Below are 21,477 nucleotides of genomic sequence, written 5' to 3' on the forward strand. Positions count from 1 at the left end.
AGTTCAGTAAGGCATTAATTAATATCATGCCTCCACTGTCCTCTTCACAGCTCCTGTGCTTGAAGTTTGATTTCTTGGGTCAGGGCCAAAGAGAAGCAAGGGAGTTAAGTAGCACAAAGGGAGGGGATTGATTTAGAGATCTATAAAAAGCTAATTTTAAGAATTACAGTGCTTCTTTGAGATGGAGCATTTATGCTGAATATCGGAAATAAGTAAAATAACTCCAGCTTGTCAGGACTTTATAAATAAATCTTTTGAGATCATTTAGCTGGCACACTCTCTGATTTTTCTGAAGAAATCCAGATGTTGATTTAGGAACAACTTTTATTTATGGATTTGATTTTGTTGAGATTTTTTTGGCCTCGTCTCCTCACAGGATCTCCCTCCTGTGGCCTGCCCAAGCAGCAAGAGTGCTAAGCACCCTGGAGGGTTGAGCCACAGATGTGTAACTCAAAGACAGTAACAGAATTATGCTTAAATACATGCAATTAATAGCTCTCTTGGAGGGTGAAGAAGTAGATTATGTCATGGTAAATGGCTGCTGCAGTAATGTCACATCCTGACTCTCATAGTGGTACAGCTACAGGAAACTCAAGTTTGAGAATTGCTGCTGAGATTGAGTCTTTACATTGACTGTCTGCTCAATCGATAATTACTGAATGGTCATGTTTTATCTGGATTGTAATAGCTCTGCAGAGGAGGCCAGGGACAGATTTAAGCAAATGATGTAATTATTTGATACATGATTTAATGCATAGTGTTTAAAGAGTGTGAAAGTTGGTTTTCATTTGGCAAGGCACTATGAAACATGTTTTGGTCTTTTGTCAGCACAGCCAGGGAGTTGCTGATGCTTTCGTTTTTTCTTGGCCCTTGTTAGTTTACAGGATCAGGCAATTACATGAAATTGATGTGTACTCCGTGTGGGTAGGTTGAACTGGTGGGTCTTAAGGAAGCTAATTCACAACTTTCTCATACTTCCTTTATTGATCACTCTTAATGTATGAGATGTAGACATTTAACTGCTTTGGTTCCAAAGTGGCTGCAGCTTCACTGTGTTAGTCAAAATGTACCCCTCCACTTATTTCCTGGATACAAGAAACACATCAGTTCCTGGCATTTTCTTTTTAAACAATGTATTCCTACTTGAAAATACCGATTTGTATTAAGAAGAGTATGAACTGCTTCTTTTTTGATGCATTTTAACATCAAGTGTCTTGTAATCCTCCTTCCTTCTGCAGTTCTGGGGAATAGCTTTCCATGTGCTTTTCTTTTGGTTGCTACATTTAGGACATTGTGGTCCCTTCCAACTCAGAATATTCTGTGATTCTTTGGTATTGAGCAGCAGGTCCCCACCATATCACCAGTCTTAGGAAACCAAAAGTACTTTCCCTGCTGATTGTTGTGATGTTTGCTTCATGGCATTTAGAGACTAGTAAGTAATGTTGTTGGATATGGATGTTGCCCGGATGTAAGACTGAATTTCTTTTTAGTGTTTACTCTTGTGAAAAAGCAGTTTTGAGAATCCTCATTATATTTTAATCAAATTTGTACCTAGGGAGATGCTAAAGGAAACTATGTGAAAATAATGCATAAATTAATCTCTCCAGCTGTAATACTGCAATACTGCAATACAGTGATTCAGATTAATGCCAAGTGTTTTTGTTTGCTTGTTTTTAATAGATGATATCTTGCCTCTTGTAGTAGGCCTTTAATGCCGTGTGAACCAGACTGGTAAATACAGATGTTTTTAGCTTTCCTCTTTTTTTATGTAAGTTTAATATCAAAGTGTTTAAGAAGATTATAACAAAAAGGAAACTGATCCATGCAAATGTGGTGATTTTGGAGAAGGAGTGGTCTTTATTTTTATCTGATCCATAAAAGCTTCATAACATTTCATGAAATGGCTCTATCAAAGAAGGTCAAATATTCCCAGGCCAGGTCCTAGCCTCACCTACACAACAGCACACAGTGAACTGCATGGGCAAGATTGTTAGTCTGCTGAGTACTGCATTTACAAAAACAGAAGATATCAAACAAAAAATTGATGGCAAACTGAGAATTTAGTAAATTTTAGTTTAGAGGAGATTAGGGGCAGACATTATCTTGATTTACTTCTCACTGTATAGTAAGTGCGAAATAATCGATGAGATAATAACATTTGGTATTAATTCTTTAGCCTTGATTCTTATTAGGCATAGGCTAGTTCTATAACAGAATATTATTTCTATCTTCATTGCCTTTCAAAAATATTCTTGTCCCAACAGAATTCCATGGTATTGCTGAGAGCTGGGAACAGCCTAATTTCAAGTTGAGTGTTTTCCTACAAAAACTTTTAAGTTGTTGATGACTTAATTTCCCATGCAGGAGGGAACATCTTGATGCCTGGATCTAGAGGTCTCTGGCTTTTGTCTGTGGCTGGTATTCGAGAATGCCGCAGCTTGCCAGCAAGCTAAATTAGTGGCAGACTATGGGGCAAATCGCACTGCCTACCCTACTGCTGAAACTGGCTATTCATACTAGACCAACTGAAGTGGCTAAATTGTTGTTTAGCATATTCCACAATTTAATATGCAAAGTATTTTGTGTCTTCTCATTTTCACAGTCAGAGTCTTATTTTTTAAGTAAGAGGATTAAAGGCATAACTGTAAACCATTTATTTCGTTACATCTCTTTCATCATCATCAAGCTGCTTGGGGAAGGTGGATAAAAATGTCTGTTTCCCCCATACATCCCGGCAGCACTGAGACAGGATGAAGTTTCCCAGTAATTTGGAGTGTAGAAGTTGTAATCGAGTTTTATGCACTCATAAATAGATTCTGAACAGCCCAGACAAAGAGTTGGTGGGGCTGAGGCACTGCAGAGCATCTTGGAAATGTGGTGCTTCTTCTTGAAAAGACTTCACTGGGGGAATGTTAGTGCAGCCTCTCATTCTTTGAATTAAAATTCACCAATGTGCAAGTGTAGTATATCCTGTTTTGAGAGCTTTAGTTGGAGCTGAGATGTGTAGGCCTCAGGTGAGCTGCTGATCCCCTGCTGATAGTGGAGTCCAGTGCTCTTGAGTATGTCTTCTTACAGCATGTATGCATTCTTTTCTCTTACTGTCCCAAAAGTATTTGGGTTGATAAAGTCTTATTGAAATGTCAGTCAGAAACATCTGGAAACATTGGAATCAAATTGCTGTTTGAATGTCAATCTCTGGTCTTAATGTTGCTCAAGTAAAACATTTCACCACAAAATCTGAAAAGTGCACCTAATGCTATAGAGTTTTAGTGGCAAAGAATTTGATGTGACTGTCATGATTCATTCTGTGTTTTGGAAGTTTTTCTAAGGAGCAAAACTTATGTTTTTTCTAAGTCATTTTCTGATATGACAGGTGAAGAGTTAGGAATCTGTTTCAATAGTTACAAACCTGAGTACTTAAAACTCCACTGGGAACATGCAACATACCAGTTCACAGAATTTTCTTCTAATTTGACACTAAGAACCCTATTACCACTTTGAAATCTTCAGCATTTTCTATGCTAAACTGTTAATAAGTAAAACAATTAGACTAACAAATACATTGAGCTTAGTGAAATTTTCATGCATTTTTAGTTATCCACAAAACCAAAGAAGATTTGGTGTAGGTTTGGTTGCTGTTTAACTTCCCCAGTTGTTGGGGTGCTGTGTCTGCTGAGTTCTCATCACCCAGGATAACAAGGCTTATGTAGTGATGCTTTCTGTGTCCATGTCTTTTTAATTCTCATTCCCCTCTTACTTTTGAACTCATGCCCTTTTCAGACAATGTTAATGGGTGGGGGGAGGGAGGGTGCGGGGGGGGAATAATCCCACAGATTGTTTCCCATAGGCTGTTTCTTATAACTGGCATTATTGTTTTAATCAACAAGTAGTGTGGTAGAGGAGAAGTAGGGAAAGACAATAGTATGAGATTTGATTGTCGTGAACAGCAGACAATCCACATGAAAGACTAAATATTTGAATTTGTTAACCATGGGAAAAGTTTTGGTAGGGTGGGAAAACAATTTTTACTAAAGACTGCAAGCCTGAGAGACAGACCCATTGAAAACCACACAATAGTAATTCCTCTGATTATGGGGGCAGAAGGAAGAACCAAATAGTTCCTTATTCTTAAGAAATATAGAGAAGCTGTTCCTGTAAGGCATGCTTCCAGGCAGTTATTTCATCCTGTGAGCAACTAATGATAAAAATGTCTGTTGCGTAGGATCTAACACATAAATGTTGAAAGCTTCTGAAGCTGAATTGACATCACATTTGTTAATTTTCTCTTTATATACTGAGTGCCACAGTAGCCGTGGTTAGGAGAGAAATGAACATCTACAGACCAGAAGATTATAGTTGCCAAAGGATAAACTGGATTTGACTTCATTAGTGCACAAATGATAAGTTTGTGAGGAGTTATTATAGCATTAATCAACTTGATGGATTGGAAATATGACAGAACTGAAGCAGCGTGTAATATTAGTGCCTATTATTCTACAAATTATGTCTTCACCTACATTCATAAGGCAAGAGTCATTGCCGCACATTAAAGATGTTACACACTTTCTCCTCTTGTGGAGGCATGTGACAACTCCTCAGTGATTCCTCCTCCTCTCTTCCCCAGCTGCTCTCTGGTCTCCCTTAGCTGCATGTTCTCACCTTGTAACTAATCAGAGGCAGCATGGGAGCTCATACTTGAATTTAGCTTGTACCTTACGAACCTGGACCTCCTATGTAGCAGTGTATATTTAAACTTCTTGCTTCATCAGAAAAAAATGTTTCATACTCTAGACATCTTGGAAGAGAGAGAATGAGCAGAAATTGTAAGGTATGGGACAGATAGTGAATGGGTACTTAATTATTTGATTTCCAGAGTATTGCACAGGTATTTGTACCTCTGGTATTGCTGAACACGATCTGCATGCAATTCTGAATTCATACTGCAGAGTTTGTTTACTTTCTATGGCTATGGATAATAACATGTGAATCTTAATGTGAAACTGATAATTTAAAAATCCAGTCTGTATAGCAATAATGAAATCAGTTACCTTTGATCTGCTTTGCATGCAAAGAACTGAAGCCTTTGGTTCAAGGCTTGTGAGCATGTGTCTACCTCATCCAAGCATGGTCAGAATTGTGACCTCTCTCTGGGACTGTCAGGTGCCAGGTGCAGGGTGTATTCATTAATTTTTTTACAACTGCTCAAGTTTGGAGTTTAAGGTGTACACATAATGAAGGAGATTTTAATTTGGCTGTTTGTCCTTGTTTCATTTACTTGTCAAAACCATATATTATTACACAACTCAACTATGAATGAGTGAACACAAAAGCTTTAAACTACCCTTGTCCTTTCCTTCCCTCAAGTTGCGTGTCTGCTCTTGTGTACTAGGACTGTGGGATAAAGACTTAGTATAATGACTAATAAAATTAGGGTCAGCAGATATGGTTCATGAAAATATGTATGTGAGTAGATTGTGGAAGTAAGATTTAAGCTGAAAAGGGCAAACAAGATACAAACAATATTCCACTTGTATTTTAGTTTGTAGCATGGATATGGCATGCCTTAGCAGCAGTGTAGTTTTGGATTCTGTGTGGCAAGAAGCTGGGGGGGTGTGTGTGTGTATATTATATCTCTATATCTCCATGGCTGCATATAGTCTAGAGCCAAAATCAGACTGGAATTAGAATCTGAATTTCTTGAAAAGTACCTAGTTCTTTTGTTGGAAAATGGAAAGTTTGCTTGATTTTTGTGGTCCAGAAGTATTTCAGCCATGTTCTTGTGTAAAAAATAGGCAACTTCCAGTTTGGGCTGAAATCCAAGAATTAGTTATAAATCTGACATTTCAGTCAGAAGAGGATCAGGCAAAAAGTTTCAGTAGGAATGGGCCCATGCAATTGAAGCTCTCTGTCCCATTTTGGGCCTGTAAGAAGGATGTTTTCACTGTTTGGCTGGAGCATTTACAAGATCATTGTAACTTTGTCACTTACTTACTTCTACAAGTATCTCAGAGTCCAGAACTGATAAGTTTGCTAAAATATAGTAGTAACATTCTTAATTTCCTCATTCCATTTGCTCCTGCAAGACTTCAGTGGACTTGAAGAAATGTATATTAGATAAATTATTTTAAATGGTTAAGGTTTGTCTTGGTGTGACTTTATGATGTGTATCCCATATTGCTGCCCTATGCCCAGAAATTAATTCTTGTGCCTTTCTATGCCCCTAAACTGAGCATGAGAGGGGGAAGGAAAAACTGAGCAAAACTTTTTCAAAGCAGTTTGCATCTTGTTCAAGGTCACACGGAGGTTGCGGCTCTTTTTTTTCCCAGCTGTGGCAGGGGAGCGAGGAAGCACCCATCTTGCTGCCCCCAGGTCAGTTTTTGGCCAGTTGTTCAGTTTCTTTTTCTCCGGAGAGAGACTGAGAGTTGAATTTTTTTTCCTTCCCTGGAATTTTGGATTTTCTCCCTTTTCCACTGGACTGCTTCAATATCAGAGCACATTGGGAGGACTTTCCACCGGGCACAGAGGGCCTGGCCCTGGGCCAAGCCCCAGCTCCGAGGAGACCAAAGGGAGGACTCGAACACTTTCCCAGGTTTTTTTCTCCGCAGTGAGAGATTTTATTATTTAGCATTATTTTCCTTTTCCAGTGTGTTTGGTAAATAAATAGTTTTTATCTCTTTCACTTTCCTTTGGGGAAAATTTATTTTTCCCTGAACCTGGTGGGGGAGGGGTGGTGACCTGCCTCCTCTCAGAGGATATATTTCTAAATTTGGCCAAACCAGCACAAGATTGTAGTACTGCAGACACTCTCTTAGTCTCTTTTTATTTAAAGATGTAAATGTACTTCCACCTCAAGAATTTTCACTCCAGGGCAAAACTTTAGTGGAGGGATGTAAAACCAATAGCTGCTACGATAAAATATCAAACATTTTTTCATGGCACTTAAATGTGATTAGTTGCTTTCTCATGCCCATACTAGTATAACTCTGATAGGCTCTGTGCCTTAATGTTAGAGGCAGTGACCTTCACAAAACTGCGTACAGTGTTTTAAGCTTTACATTCTGTGTGACTTCCATAAAAGTTAATACTTCATGAGTATCCAAAAGGAATGATAGTTAGAAAACTGTGCATTTTTTTAGTTCGGGTTCTAAAGGCAAAGATGCAAAGCCTTACTTAAGTGACATATTTATGCTTGATCCACACATAGCTATTTATAGATATAATTGCTTTAAAAAAATAATTTACATGATTAGAGCATAAATTTTGCGTACAAATAGCTATTTTGGGTAGAATGCAAGTTTGAACTGATATTTAAAAATAGATTTTTAATCAGACATTAACAAGGAATGTAATGAATACAAAACAATGTGATGAACTGTTACCTTAATGCTACCATTAACAGTAAATTGGTACTGATTATTATTTTTGCCTTCTCTTATATTTGAATGGTGTTATGATTGATTACATGCAATGGTTCTCAACTGGAGGATGTGAGTGTCTTTTATTTCCTTGCCACATTTTTTTTAACAACTGCTCAACTGTTTTGAACTGATGATTCAGTTTTTTGAATGCATATTGACATTCCCATTTTAGGGTTGAGCAGTACATAACTTACAGCAATAGGCAGCTCTAGTCATCCTGGTGGGCAGAGTTCCGACATGCCCTTTTATCTCTTCTTGCAACATTACATTCTAGGACTTTCATCTCTGTTATGTCCCTCTGTGAGCAGGAGAGAAGTACAGGAGAAGAGAGTGACAGTGGGACATTTTTAGGGCAGGTTAAATATTGCATCAGCATCTTTGCAGTCTAAATTCTTGCTCTGGGTAACATTTGTGTTCAGTTAGCATTTGCAAGTACATTGGCATTCAGCTTGCTTAATTAATTTCTTCTCTTTCCACAGCCGCAGAGCCTTGGCCTGAAAATGCTGCATTGTATCAGCAACTGAAGGGTAGGTACACTGGTTTTGGCAATTAAGAATTACTTTATTTTTAGAAAACACATTAAATATGCACTAAGATAATTAACTGCAAGGAAGCACAGAAACTGTTAAAATAGTCCTTTGTGTTTTTTGTTTGGTCAGAGGTTTTAGTTATGCTTGCATCTGCCAGTATAAACTAGCTATTCATGGCCTATAAGGTCCTTGGTTTATTATTGACTCATTATATTGGCTGCTGTAGCCAGTGTAAAATGATGTGGTTGCAGGCACAGTTGGCAGATTTACTGCACCAATAGCTGAGGCAGCAGATTTTTGAAGTCTTGTGGTAAAGTGGGCTCTCAGTAAAAAGGAACTGTTAAAATGTATAGGCTAGGATGGTTCACTCTCCCTTTAGCAGCTCTTCATATATCATCAGATCACATTATGGCCCCCATTTGGGGCTCAGCAGCCTGCTACAGTTGTCAGAAGACTGCAAAGTAATGAAGACTAATAGGTAGCAGCTCTAGTCTTCTAAGCATGGAATTTTTATTGCAGTGAACTTGTCATCTTTCTTTTGTGTGACAGACCTAGACACAGTGTGCAATATTAGCTGCAAGCTGCTTTTATAGGTTTCTGAATACTTTTTAGCCAGAGGAAGTATGAAGATGCGGTTTTATTTAACTTTGATTAGAAGGAGAGTAATTGGCATAAAAGTCAGGCATTTATTTTTTTTTCTTGTAGTGTTTTTTATTGAACATTGGTGGTAATATATGATAAGTGCAATTGCATTTGCAGGAGAAAAATTCTGGTATTTTTTTTTCCTGTGTTTTAATATTCATATCATAGATTTTCTAGTCCAGCTGCATAATAATTATATATGTGCTCCTTGTTTTATGCATAAGAAATGCAACCCAGAATGGTTTACAGTTACAGGTCAGTAGCTAAATGGGCACTGTTTTTTTGTAATTGTGTGGTTTATTTTTTTCTTCTTTTTTTTTCTTTCAACAGAGGAACAGATTTTGCTTTCTGATAATGCATCTTCCCTTGCTGTTCAGGTAAAATATAATATTTTCTAAACTAAAGATGTTAGTTCAAGTTTATTTTTTAAATTACTACCTATCTAAAGTAACTATATTTTGCTAAAATATTAATTTAAGAATTATTTCTGCCAAAATCAATTACTTACTTCCTGCATCTGATTTGCTTTACATTGTCATTGAAGTGCCAGAGCCTAAAGGATTTGAGGATTTTGAAAGTCCTATGTAGAGTGCCGCTCCTTGTGTTCCTATTTATACTGGTCTGTGTTCAGTATCTGCTTGCCTACATACTCTGGGGACTGTGCATGGTTCATACCATTTGTCACTTGTTATGCATGTTTGTCTTGTAACATCTTGCATGATGTTTGCCAGTTATTTAATTCTCATAGCTAATACTGCCCCAGACTCCAGGCGTATTTGCTTCATGCTGTGAGAATCACCTCTTTCTATGTTTCTGGTAGGTTTTTTTTCAATTTCATCATGTGTACAGGCTCCAATGTGGTTTTTAGAAATAGTCCATATAATTGACAAACTTGCACCTCTAATTGACTTAATAGCACCTCTGTGGCTGTGAAGTCCATGTAATCTCCATTAACCTGTTAGGTTCAGTAACCCCAAATCTCAAGGGGATGTTTTCCCCATTAGTAGTGATGGCCTGGCTGTCAGAGTGGTGGGGAGCCGGATGTCTATAAGGTTCTTGATCTCCAAAGCAAGTTTGTGGCTGCTTTCCTTAGCAGGGAGTTGCACTTTCTCCTGCTTCTTGCTTTTTGTGTGTGGTCTAGCTCAGAGAAGCTTGAGCAAGCAGTCTTCGAGGGCTGTCCAAAGAGATCACATCTCATTTACCAGAAATGGGACACTTGGAGATTGTAACTGATGTTACTGGTAAAAAGGTAGGGATCCTTTGATCATGGTAGTTCCAGGATCTCAACTTTTTTCCTTCCAGTCTGGCACTCTAGGAGATACCTCTAAGAGTAAATTTGATCACAGCAAGAAGATAGCTTTATCCTTTGTTGGAAAGAGGAATCATCTCTAATATGCCTAATAAATGGGGCAGTGTTTATTTGTTTGAGTAGTATGTTTTATGTTGTGCTTCCCATGATGCAAATAATTTTGTCTGTTGCTTACTTGATCTCAGTGTTCCTTTTTACCCCAGCAACTGTATTTTTGGGGGTGCTCATGAATTTTCTTCTCATCTAACTATACATGTATGTGTGGCTTGTATTTAAAACACAAACCCCCCCCGCAACTCACCAACAAAATAACCCTAAAATTTCCTTTTCTAATGCATCATTTTTCTTTACTGTTTGTAGTACATTGTTATCCTACACATGTCACTTAGATGATAAATTAACTATAATATATTAAAAATGCTTGTTTTTCTTCAATATTCTCTAGCTGGACAGCTGATAGTAGCCATGACTATAAATATGGCTCTGGTAGATATCTGATCTTAAACTTTATAGAACAATTCTGTATTGGGGATTTGTACTGATTTTTAAGAATCTGTGTAACATGGTTGTGACTGTGAAAGAATAACTATTCTTGGTATCTGTATCCACTGTGAAATGGTACTAGGATATGTAGTGATCAGAGGGGTTTAAATACATCAGCATGTTTTGCATAAGGAAATCGCCAAGATCCTCTCTTTCAGAATTTGCTTTTTATTTTGATGAGAGCCTGTCTGTTTATTGGATTTTTTTTTTAAGGGGGTAGTGGGAGTTGGGGGGTGTGTGTCTTTCTCAAAGGAAAGTTTGGGAATGAGGGATAGGAGGAGAAACAGGAGCTGGTACCTGGGACTTTTTTCCTACTACTATTACTCTTTTTCCCCCTGTTACTGATTTGGCACATGAATTTTGCCAGAGCAGGTACATAGCTTGTTTGTCCTTGTTGAACTTCCATGTGGTGAAAACATCAGAAATTTGAGTCAAAAGAACTTGTGGAATCAGCCACCATCAAATCTTTAAGAGACACGGGTAACAGCAAGGCTTGGAATGTGCTGCAGCCAGTCTTTCAGGTATTTTATAAAATCTCCTTGTAGCCCCTCTTTGTAAAGCTGCTCTCAGATAGGTCTCAGAGGGAGGTACATGCTGGTATCTACACATAAAATAATGGATACAATCCAGTGCTACAGTAAGTAATTAGTCAGAGTAAAACTCCGCTGTTTTGAAGTTGCCAACCCTGCAACACGGAAAGCATTTCACGTACTTCTTGTCAATGGAGCAGATGAAGCAGACAGCAGAGCAAGATACTCTTACTGCAGATGTAATTAATGAGTAGAGAGGGCTGCAGGTTGAATATAGGAAGCTGGTTGAGTCTTGCTGTTTTAATAATGATTGGGCTTACATCTTCTCATTGTGCAATAAAATCTACATGTAATAGCTACACGTCAGATGAGAGAAGGGGTGACAGTGTTCTGGGAATTGCTAAGTAACTGTGCTGGTGCCTTCAGTAGTTAAAAACCAACCAAACACAAAAATCCTTCTCATCTTGTGGAACTTCTCTGTTGATTCTGGTAGGGTTGTTTATTTTTGTTTGTTTGTTTTTTAATTCATTTTCTGCTCATTGTTTATTTTGGAAACAGACTAATTTAGCAATTTCTTTGTCTTTTACTGGGTTCAGATTCTTTGTATTTTCTGAAAATACAACATCAAGTGAGCAAGTTCATTATCTCTGGTACATCTTGGTAGTTGCACTCCTTGTTCGTTAACTTGAAGTAGTGTGTTATAGAGCCAAGTCCACTTGATCTCGGGCTGCAAAGCCTTGATACTGAAAGAAATTTTATTTTCACTGCAAATGAATTAAAATCAAGGGAAAATAATCAGTAATGATTATCCAGCTATTGGAAAGAGATTGTAACAGAATGAAGGCTCTGTTCTTGTGAGACACTCATCCCTCTTCCCATCAAGGTTAATGAAAACACACCTCCTGGGTAACATGACTCATGGTTAAAACCATTGTCCATGTATTTATTGTGCAGCTACCATTATACGGCATTCCTGCTAATCAGGCTTAGCTCAGTAAAAAAAGCCACCAAACCCAATACACAAATACATCTCAATAATAAAACAACACCACAACTTCAAGGAGGGAAAAATGGAGTTTGAAGTAGATTAAAACTGAACTACTGTATGAGAGTGTATTTCAGTCTGAAGCAGAGGGCCTATCCAGGCTCTGTCTCCTTATTGATGCCTGGTGCAGGTAAAGCCATTTTGTTTAGTGCCTGGGTGCAAGTAGTGTGGCTGAGTAGGAGGGAGGGGGTTAATACAGCTGCACTCTGCCAGGCCTCTTGCCTCAAATGGCAGCTCAAAGCATCTCTTGCACTGTTCCAACTTGTCAGGAAGAGGAATGTGGATGTTGAGACTGCCTCTTTTATTACAGGTTCTTCTGGAATCTTTATGCAGGTAGTCTCATAGTCTTGCTCAAAATTGGCTGTCTAAAATATTCAAAATTCTGGAAATTCTGACAGCTATCCTGAGATTAGAGAGCCTGCAGCTCATTTTGTTAAGATATGTATTAATTGCTTGTGCAGTTGATGTCCTTGTAAGTGGTCTTAATATATTCCAGGCAAATGCTTTTAGAATTGTCTGTTCTTAGTCCTGAATGACAGAATGAAGTTTTGGCAATTTAAAATTGTGTTACACAGACCAATTGGTTATTTACTTCAACAAGTAATCAAATGAATGTGTAAATCATACATGATTAATTGCCCTTGACAGATTTGTGATTTTTTTCTCTGTGTTTGTGTGTGTATGAATTGTGGTTTGGTTTTTCTCTAGACAAAACATTAGCAGAAATTTGAACTTGTTGCTGAGTCTTAAACAAAGGCTTGGTACTGAAATGAAAATCTGCCAATCCCTTTTTTTTAAAGAAATAAAAGCTGGAATTCTTCATGATGAGAAATGCAGTATCAACATAATCAATCTAGCAGCATAGTGTTGTTGCTGAAAACATGCTTAAATCCCAAGCTGTACAGGTACTGTTTGTGAGTGAAACATCTTTCATGTAGTTCTAAGATGAAATTACCTCTGAATGAATAGAATCTTCATTTATCTTCAAAACCTCTGTGCTACCAGTGAATCCACTCTTTCCACATTCTACAACAAGAATTACATTATACCATTAGAGCAGTGCCATGATGCAGTATAAAATAGATTGTTTTGGAGAATGAACGTGGCTTTGCTATAAATTACATTCACAGGTACAGAGGAATTTGTTATTTTGTTTAAAATAGTCACAAATATAATTAAGATCTTAATTTATGTTAAACTACACATGTGGCCATTACCATAACTGGATTAGGAATTTAATCTGTCACTCAAGCAATGATACTGAACAGTTTTCATTTATAACCTTAGACACACTATTTCAGTTAAAGGGACTGCAGCTGTTTGATATGAAAACTGAATTATTCTGTAGATTTGTTCATGGGTTTTAATTTTAAAATGTGTTCCTGCAATAAAGTAGAGGGTAACTCTTCAGTTGTCATCACATGCTGTCCATTGTATGCTCATGAAATAACATGAAAATGAAAACAGAAAACGCATTTCACTCTTCCTTCCTAACAGTATTGTGTGAGTGCCTTTAGAAGTGCTGCTGAATAAGAGATGGCTTGGAATGGCTCGTTCTTTATTAAAAACTAATCATGAATATATCTTCTTCAAATGAAGCCTGGTCTGTGCCATCTGAAAATAGTGTTCCTCATGTGGGGACATAAATTGTGAACTATTTGAGTCTTGGCATAAGTAATTTCATTCTTGCCTCTGATCTCAGAAACTGCAATCTGGATGTGATTTACTTCAAGTTGTAACTCATTTTTAATGAGTGTATGTGTTTGCTCATATGTGTTTTTCTGGGAGGGAACTGTAGGGGAAGGGGAGAGCATTGTGATGGAGCTCTGACAGGGTGATTTGCTGCCTGATATGTGTCGTGTGTCCAGCTGATGGTGTCCAAACAGCCCTTCCTTAGCTGGGCAGGGCAAAGAGGAAGGGAGAGCAAGAGTAAAAATCACACCTAAACCAATTACCTCTAGGAATAAATACAAAACTCCTCCCTCCCTGCTCCTATGCCTTCCTATTGTATTTCATGCACAGTCACTTTCCATACTTGTCATCCCAGGAAGACACAGTGGCACCCCTTTCTTGCATTGTTCTGAGGGTGGCAGCAGCAGCAGCGGAGATGAGAATGTCAGTCACGTGTGAGAAGAGGAGGGAGGGGAGGGAGGAGGAAGGGAAGGGTGGGGTGAGTTGTCCTGTGCCTGGCTGTGGTTTCTGGGCCCTGGGCTTTTGAACTGTGCCAAATCAGCACAAAAGTCATTGTTCTGATTACTTTTTTACATAATTGAAATCCAACATCCTACTTACATTTTGAATTTTAAATTGGATGGGCTATAAGAAAAAGCAAGCCTTACATGGATTGTGTCCTTTAAGCAATGCTGTTGTAAATATACTCCATAATTCTGGCAGGAGGTGTCACCTGCCATGACTGAAATGAATGATAGGCATAAGATATTTGATTAATTTTGTAACAAGTGTCACCTCAAAGCTTCCTATCAGCCCTGTTCACATAGTACCAGTACTTTGTTCTCTCACAGCAAAACCACAAACTTCCCTCTTCCACCTGACTTTTAAAACAGAGTGGCTCATGCTGTTCTCTGTGAGCAGAAGGCAGTGCAATACAAACCACAGTCCTTTGTGGATCAATGTGCAGTGGGGCAGGAAAGGCACTGAGAGGCTTCTCCATACTTTTCTTCAATTTGTTGTCCACAACTCTTTCTTCCCTACTCTGTAACAGTAAATATTGGGATGGTAGGGAAGAACATAAATAATTAGTCTGGTTGCATCTCTTTGCCTCCCTCTTATCCTTTTCTCCTCATGGATATGCAGAAACCTCCATTTCTGTCTACATCAAAGTCTCCCATTAAAAACTGGGTGCACAGGGGCAGTAGCAGCACTGTAGATTCAATGGTTTCAGTCTGGAAAAAGGGAGGTATCATTGCTAAAAATGTATTTTTCACATTTCTTCCTTCCCTTTTTGGGTGCCAGGTAATGTGACAGGTAGAGAGGCTGGAAGAGTGTGAGAGAGGAGACTGTTAGCCTGCAGGAAAGAGGCAGAGAGCATGTGTAGGAGAGAAGCTGACAGATCCTATTAAACCAAATTTTTATTTTTTAATGCCTTTATCTGTTTCTTACATTAAACTCATCCAAAGAAAGGACACACTTTGTTCCAGAAATAACTGTACATATGTGTTTGTAGCAGACATATTAACCATAAGCTGCTAAGCTGGACAGTTTTCCCGACATCTGTCTCAGCCATTGACCAGTGTCAATACTGCACAAGAAATATGACCCCAGTTTTTAAAATTACCATAATGCAAATAATCAGTAGAATATATGGATAAAGGAGGCAGTCTTGCTCATACCAGGGGAATAAACTCAAGTTATTTCCTATCTGAATTTAATTATTCTTGTTTTATGCTGCATTAACTAGTATAAGCCATGAAATTATTCATTGCTTTTAAAAGCCTGAGAGTGTTAGTTTGATGTCCTTCAGTTGTAGTGAATTCTATATATTTGTGCTCTAAGGAAGTTTCCTTTATTTGTGTAAGTTTGCTGGGCAGTCACCTTGTGATCTTCTGTAATATGGGCAAGGGTAAATAAGAGTGTTAATTGCTCCTCTCAAAGTTAACTCTTTGAATAGGTGTTAAGCATAAAACCTGCCCCCCCCAATTTACCCTTTCCAGCAGGAATTCAGTTCTGTTACCCTGCTCGGAGTCTGTTTGGAAGAGTCGTTTTCAAAGGATCAATAAACTTTTTCAGTGAACATCTTTACAATTACTTTGGACCAGAAAACTTTAGATGAAGAAATGTGTATTAGTTTTACTACAGACATGAGAGCTAATTTTTTTCCTCCTCTTCTGAAGAATTGCTGCTGCTGTAGTATTATTGGGTGAGAATCCTGGTTGAGGAGGATCCAGGTTGAGGCCTATAGTAGTCAGCCTCTTAGTTCTTTGGTAATACACTTTTTTTTTTTTCCAGAGGAGAAGAGAGCTGGAAATTTAATGCTGTTATTTGGAATTACAGGCATCTTTACAAGGTAGAACAGGCTGTGCTTAGTTAAATGTCTTGTTTCTAGTTTTGCTGTGAGTGCTTTGCTTGCCATTTTTAGGTGAATTTTCACAAGGGTGTCATTAACTAGCTTGTGTGTTATTGGAATTCAGTTGGCCCCTTTCAGTCCTTTTTTAAGTTGATCAGCCAAATTTATGATGTTAACAATAATCTCTGATGTACTAGAATAAGCCTGGGCCCTTGATCTCTCAGACTGCTCAGCTTTTGATGCTGTGTCTTTGAAGGGGTGTTGATGTCTTCATAAATCTCAGCAAAACTGCACTGGGGTGGTTTCAGCCTTCCATCTCTTGCCCAAAAGCACTTACAGGAGCTGAGCACACTCCCATTTGCTCACAGGAAAATATTTCTCTCACAAGAAAAGCAGGGGTAACTTGCCTGCTCAAACTGTGTATGTGAGAAGGGAAACAAGATGTTCTGAGCTGAAGTAATCAGTGTTCCATGGCATCTTTTATCAGAGTTGGAAGCCATGGTGGTCTGATACCATCTGCACACCAAATGTGCTGGTTCTTGACATTCTGCATGAGTGGTCAAAAAGGGAACAAATCCTCCCTTGATCACTGGGCTAAAGCATGTAATGAGATAAAGACTCAGAGAAATTGCTGCTTTGTCCTATATTCTCTCTCTAGGATTTCTTTGATCTGTTGCAATTTCAACTATTTTTGTAATAGTTCGTGCCACTTAAGGTCTAACATCAGTTCTTTTCTAATGTCTAGCATATCTAGTTGAATGCATCAGAAAAAATTTTGAGATTTTCTGGCAGTGGGTATTTATAGGAATGCATTGGTCATGATCCTTGTCCATGTTTTTTTCTAAAAGAAACCATAATTTCCATAAATATGGAATGCATTCACTTGAAAAGTCAAAACCACCTCTGTTGTTAATGCTAATAATTTCCAAAGCATGTCAGTTACATCAATGAAAAAATGTAAGTACTCATAGTAATGCAAATTGCAAGGCTTATTTCTTAGGCTGAGCCCTCCTAGTTTGGGATAGTACTGTCTTCTTAGTTACTGATTCACATGGGTTTTTTAGTTGACTTGAAGGGTGTCCAGTGGACTATTAGTTTAAGCTGAAGCAAGAAGTAGATACTGACCTACTTCTCTAGTTAATGATTAGTTAAGCAGTGTAGATCCAATAAGGATTAAATTTGTCTTATATTGTGGACCTTTCCTTCATTTTGCTGCAGAACGAGGAGCACTTAAAATTGAACAGGTCATGCTGTGGATACAAGTTACAGCTCATAATAGACAGACGTACTGGTCTTTTTGTTCCCTGGGCTTCTATCTTTTAAAAGATGTAATAGCAGGGTTTTTAAAAAAATTCTTTTCTTAGGTTGATTGTATTTTATATTAGGTTATACTATTAATATTACATACTGTATTACATATTTAGGTTTATTTCATCATTCATCTTAAAGCCAATCCTAAATATGGACAAAGACTGAAGTGGAACAGGTCTTGGCATGGGGATGCTGAAGGGGGTTGCTGGAAGAAGCCTTGTAAAGGTGCTAAAGGGGCAGCTCCAGTAGTCAGTGGTCACTGTTTCAGAGCCTCGCAGGAAGACCGATGTGCTAAATGCAGAACTGGATGGGTTTTAAGCCTATCATTCTTCAGTTAGTCTCCCATTTAATGAAGCATTCATCAGGACTGAAGATGACTATTCTGAGGAAGTTTTCTCAGGTTTTTGGTTTGGTGTTTACTTTAGGGTCTTACTAATTTTTTTTTTCTTTTTGTTTTTTTTAACTGAGGGTAGAGTGAATGATTTCTAACATTACTAGAATCTGTGCTCTTATTATGAAGTGTAGCAAACATTTTTATGTCGTTAATATTTATTTCCACAATAGAGCTCAAATCTAGTTCATCCTTATCTCTTCTCTTTTTTTTACAAAGTTCAAAAAGGCACATGGACCCAGTGTGTTTGCATTTTTGAAATTACAAAATGTCAGCATATTCTCAAGTCCCTTTGTACTAGGCCAGAGACTGAGGTGAAATTTCCCTTCCAGGTAATAAGAGTTGATATTCCTTGCTCTGTGGATGTTTATTGAGCAGAAGGGGAGAAAGAAAGGTCAGATGTGATGAAAACTAGTGTAAACTCTTTAAACTGAAAAGATTTTCAGAGGCACAGACTATTTTTTGTAGAAACCTTGTGCTACATAGGAGCCTGTGTACAGTGCAGTATACAGTAGGCAATAATCTGAAGCAACTTGTGTAACCTAAGTATTCTGTGCAAGCATGTCCTATTTTTGATACGCTGATACGAAAAAGTAAAAGTAGTTCTCTGATTCACCTCCTTTTCCTTAAATGTGTCTCTGCACTTGTAGCTTTTCACTTATTCATGTGTTGCCCTAACTCCAGTGCAATTCAGACTTTCTTTTTCTTCTAGACTTGCAGTCTGAATAGTACATGGCAGTTACAAAATTCATCTCTGCAGAATTGCAGAGTTAATTTAATGCCTTACTGTGAAAGAAATTAATTCAGTAAGCCTAGACCAGTGATGAAATTCTTTGGACCTGTTGTTTGGTGCCATTTGTTCCACTGCAGCACAGTACTGTTGAGAATATGGTGTTAGCTGCTGGTAGAGCTTTCAGAAGAATGAAGTCTGTGTACCAGTTGAGTTGGTATATATTTTTGGTGTCCGGCAGTGGCATAGGAGCATGTATGTGATCTAAACCAAAGTCTGTGTTCTTGTCTCTTAACTGTTTCCGAAGAAGTTACATATAAAGCCCCAGTTTGGGCAGAAAACATGCTACATGTAACAGCAGCTGGAGCAGCATGGACATTGCCAGGTCCTGCAGAGACAGCAGGCAAAGGAACAGATCTAGGACTGAGACAGAACAATGCCTAAATTACTTACATTACTGAAGAATTAGTCCTTTGGGTATTCTTACTGTTGGCATGGAATTTGTGGTGCCAAGATAGCAAGATCCCCAATTTTTGATGTATTCTGATGGGAGCACAGACTTGGTAAGTGATATGCTGTCAAACATGGCCAGTGCTTTGTATTTTGTGTGATGGCTGCATCCTTAAGCAGTAATAGAGGTTCTATTTGGGATGAAACACTCTGGAGACCAATTTATTGCTAGATAGTGCAGGACCTGAAGTATTTGACTTATGTTGACCATGACTACTACCCTCTCCTTATATAGCTGTCTATGTCTCTGTCTGTATGTGTATTGGCTTCCTAGCAGAGCTTTAAGTTAGTTGCGCTGAGGAAGTCAGAAGATGTAGAAATCCACATTTCTGATATATTTTGTAGAGCCTTCACAGTTCTGAGATGGGCTCTTGTCAGCTGTAATGAATGTCTTGTGTAGCAGTTTGTGACCATAGTTTAAATTGAGATTCGGATTCGAGTCAGGTCATCTAAACATGCAGGAGCCAAATATCGTAATGGACTATGCAGTTCTTCAGTTTGGTGGGAAAAGGACCAAAGTTTTTGGCTTTTTTTCCCTGGATGGGTTAGAGTTTGTAAATAAGCCTTGAAGAGCACAGGTGAGAGGAGAGGAGCTGTTGAGGTTATTTTTGTTTCCTTGATGAAGCCACAAAGTTAGGAACAGGGCTGATGATAGTTCATGACTTAAGGTCTCATTTGGTGCAGAGATGAGCAAATCTTAAGGTCAAGGTTTAGGTTGCTTTCATGTTTGTGATTAGAGTCTGAGCAGCTAAAGATGTGAGAGTGCAGTTTACTTCCAGATCCTGCAATCTGAAGAGCAGGGAGGAGGTTTGTGTAGAAAGTGCTGTGTTACAACAGCATTTTTCTTCATGGTGGGAGCCTTGTTGCTGTAGGCTTTTTTTACCTCAAGTCATGTTGTTTAAATAGGCAATAGATTAATTTTGGAGTCTGGAGTTGTGATCTGTCTAATTGCAGAGACAAAATGAATGATAGGACTTAGCTGAGCTGTGAGAGTCTCTAGAGATTAAGAGATTCCTTATTTGCCATGTTCTGTCCAAAGTGCAAATACTTCTCTTGACATTTTGGTATTTCAACAGAAACAGCCTATGGATTTTGTGGTAGTGGCAGGTGCTGACAGAAATTGTTAGCCTACTGAGAGTGCTTTGAATCGAAGCACAGAGATAGAAGGAAACAGTAAATTGATCACTTATGCTCTCCATGAATCCCATAAATTAAAAATAATATTTTGTCCCAAACCAGATTTGTGCTCTGACTGTATCATAGAGCAAAACTTCTGGCAGCTGTTGTAATTGTAATACGGGAAGGTGCCATATGTGTTTGCCATGTTACACAACATGAACTTGACTAGCCAGCTTTAGCCAGAAGAAATGAGTACTGTGGTTTTCAAAAGGGGCAAAATGTCACTTGATTTTGTACAGCCACAGCACTAATTGTGTCTGAAAGGTACTGACTGCTTCTTTGCCCATCTTGAAAAAAACAGTAAAAATAGATGAAACTGCATTAGAAGAATTCCAGTCAGTGACTGAATGATAAACAGTTGTCTAATGAAGTTAAAATCCCTTTGTTTTTCTTTTGCTTACGCTTCTTTCTTCCTAAAAACAGTATGCAAGGAACTATACTTCCTAAGTGTGTGCTAGGAACTAGCTAACACAGTCAAATGTATTGAGAACACCACATTTGTTTGCCACTGGTATATTAATGCTTTTCAAATGCAACTCTTTGTTTCCAGGCCTTTTTGCAAATGTGCAATCTGCCAATCCGGGTGATTTGCAGGGCAAATGCCGAGTACATGTCCCCATCTGGTAAGTGTGGCCTTCATTTAGATTACTGTGTTATACCTCCATTTTGATACCATGGCAACTATGCCTTGTCTTGCTGATAACAGTCGGGCAGTGCTACTGTGTGTGGGTTGCCTTTCCCCCTCCTCTCCAGTGCAGTTTCTCCTCTGCAAACAATCAAAGCGATGAAATGCAAAGGAACATTGGCACAATGTGTAACAGTACCGTATAAAGTGTTCAGACAGTTCAGTGCCTGGTGGAAACCTCTCAAATGTCCTAAAGCAGAAAGACATGTGTCCAAAAGTGGCTTTATTCTGCAGCCAGGGAATATCCCAGGAAATGCTGTTATATTTTCCTATTACTGGAGTGAAACAATACCAGAGAAAGGTTCTCTTTTGCTACCCTGTGTGGGAGTTGATTGCCAGGATGTTGATACAGGAGACCAAAGGGTGCAGTCACTGTTAAGGGTGACAGGTGATTTTAAATCAGATCCATGAGACTGCCTGGAAAAAAATCCAAACCAACCACCAAAAAGTTAAGTATTAGAAGGGTACACAGCCTGTTTTTGTTGGAGGTGACTGCTTAAAAATGCCCAGACGCCAGCTGCAAAGCTTGCCTAAAAATCAGAAAGAATTACAGAGTGCAGGGTGCAGAAGTCCGGCGATCCTCTCACTCTGTCCCAGATTTCTGTTGTGTGAGGAGGTCCATATTTACTG

At 38.5% G+C, this 21,477-nt stretch overlaps 1 protein-coding gene across 1 annotated transcript in view; it reads left to right on the top strand.

The window, feature by feature from the left end:
* MTX2 (metaxin 2) overlaps nucleotides 1-21,477 on the top strand; it is a 33,915-nt gene that overhangs the window by 6,182 nt on the left and 6,256 nt on the right. The window contains exons 2-4 of the mRNA XM_039555169.1: nucleotides 7,898-7,945; nucleotides 8,921-8,967; nucleotides 20,713-20,785. Of these exons, the coding sequence (XP_039411103.1) occupies nucleotides 7,898-7,945; nucleotides 8,921-8,967; nucleotides 20,713-20,785 (168 nt within the window). The remainder of the gene's footprint in view (nucleotides 1-7,897; nucleotides 7,946-8,920; nucleotides 8,968-20,712; nucleotides 20,786-21,477) is intronic.

Source organism: Corvus cornix, chromosome 7 (assembly GCF_000738735.6).
Source record: "Corvus cornix cornix isolate S_Up_H32 chromosome 7, ASM73873v5, whole genome shotgun sequence".
Lineage (NCBI taxonomy): Eukaryota > Metazoa > Chordata > Aves > Passeriformes > Corvidae > Corvus > Corvus cornix.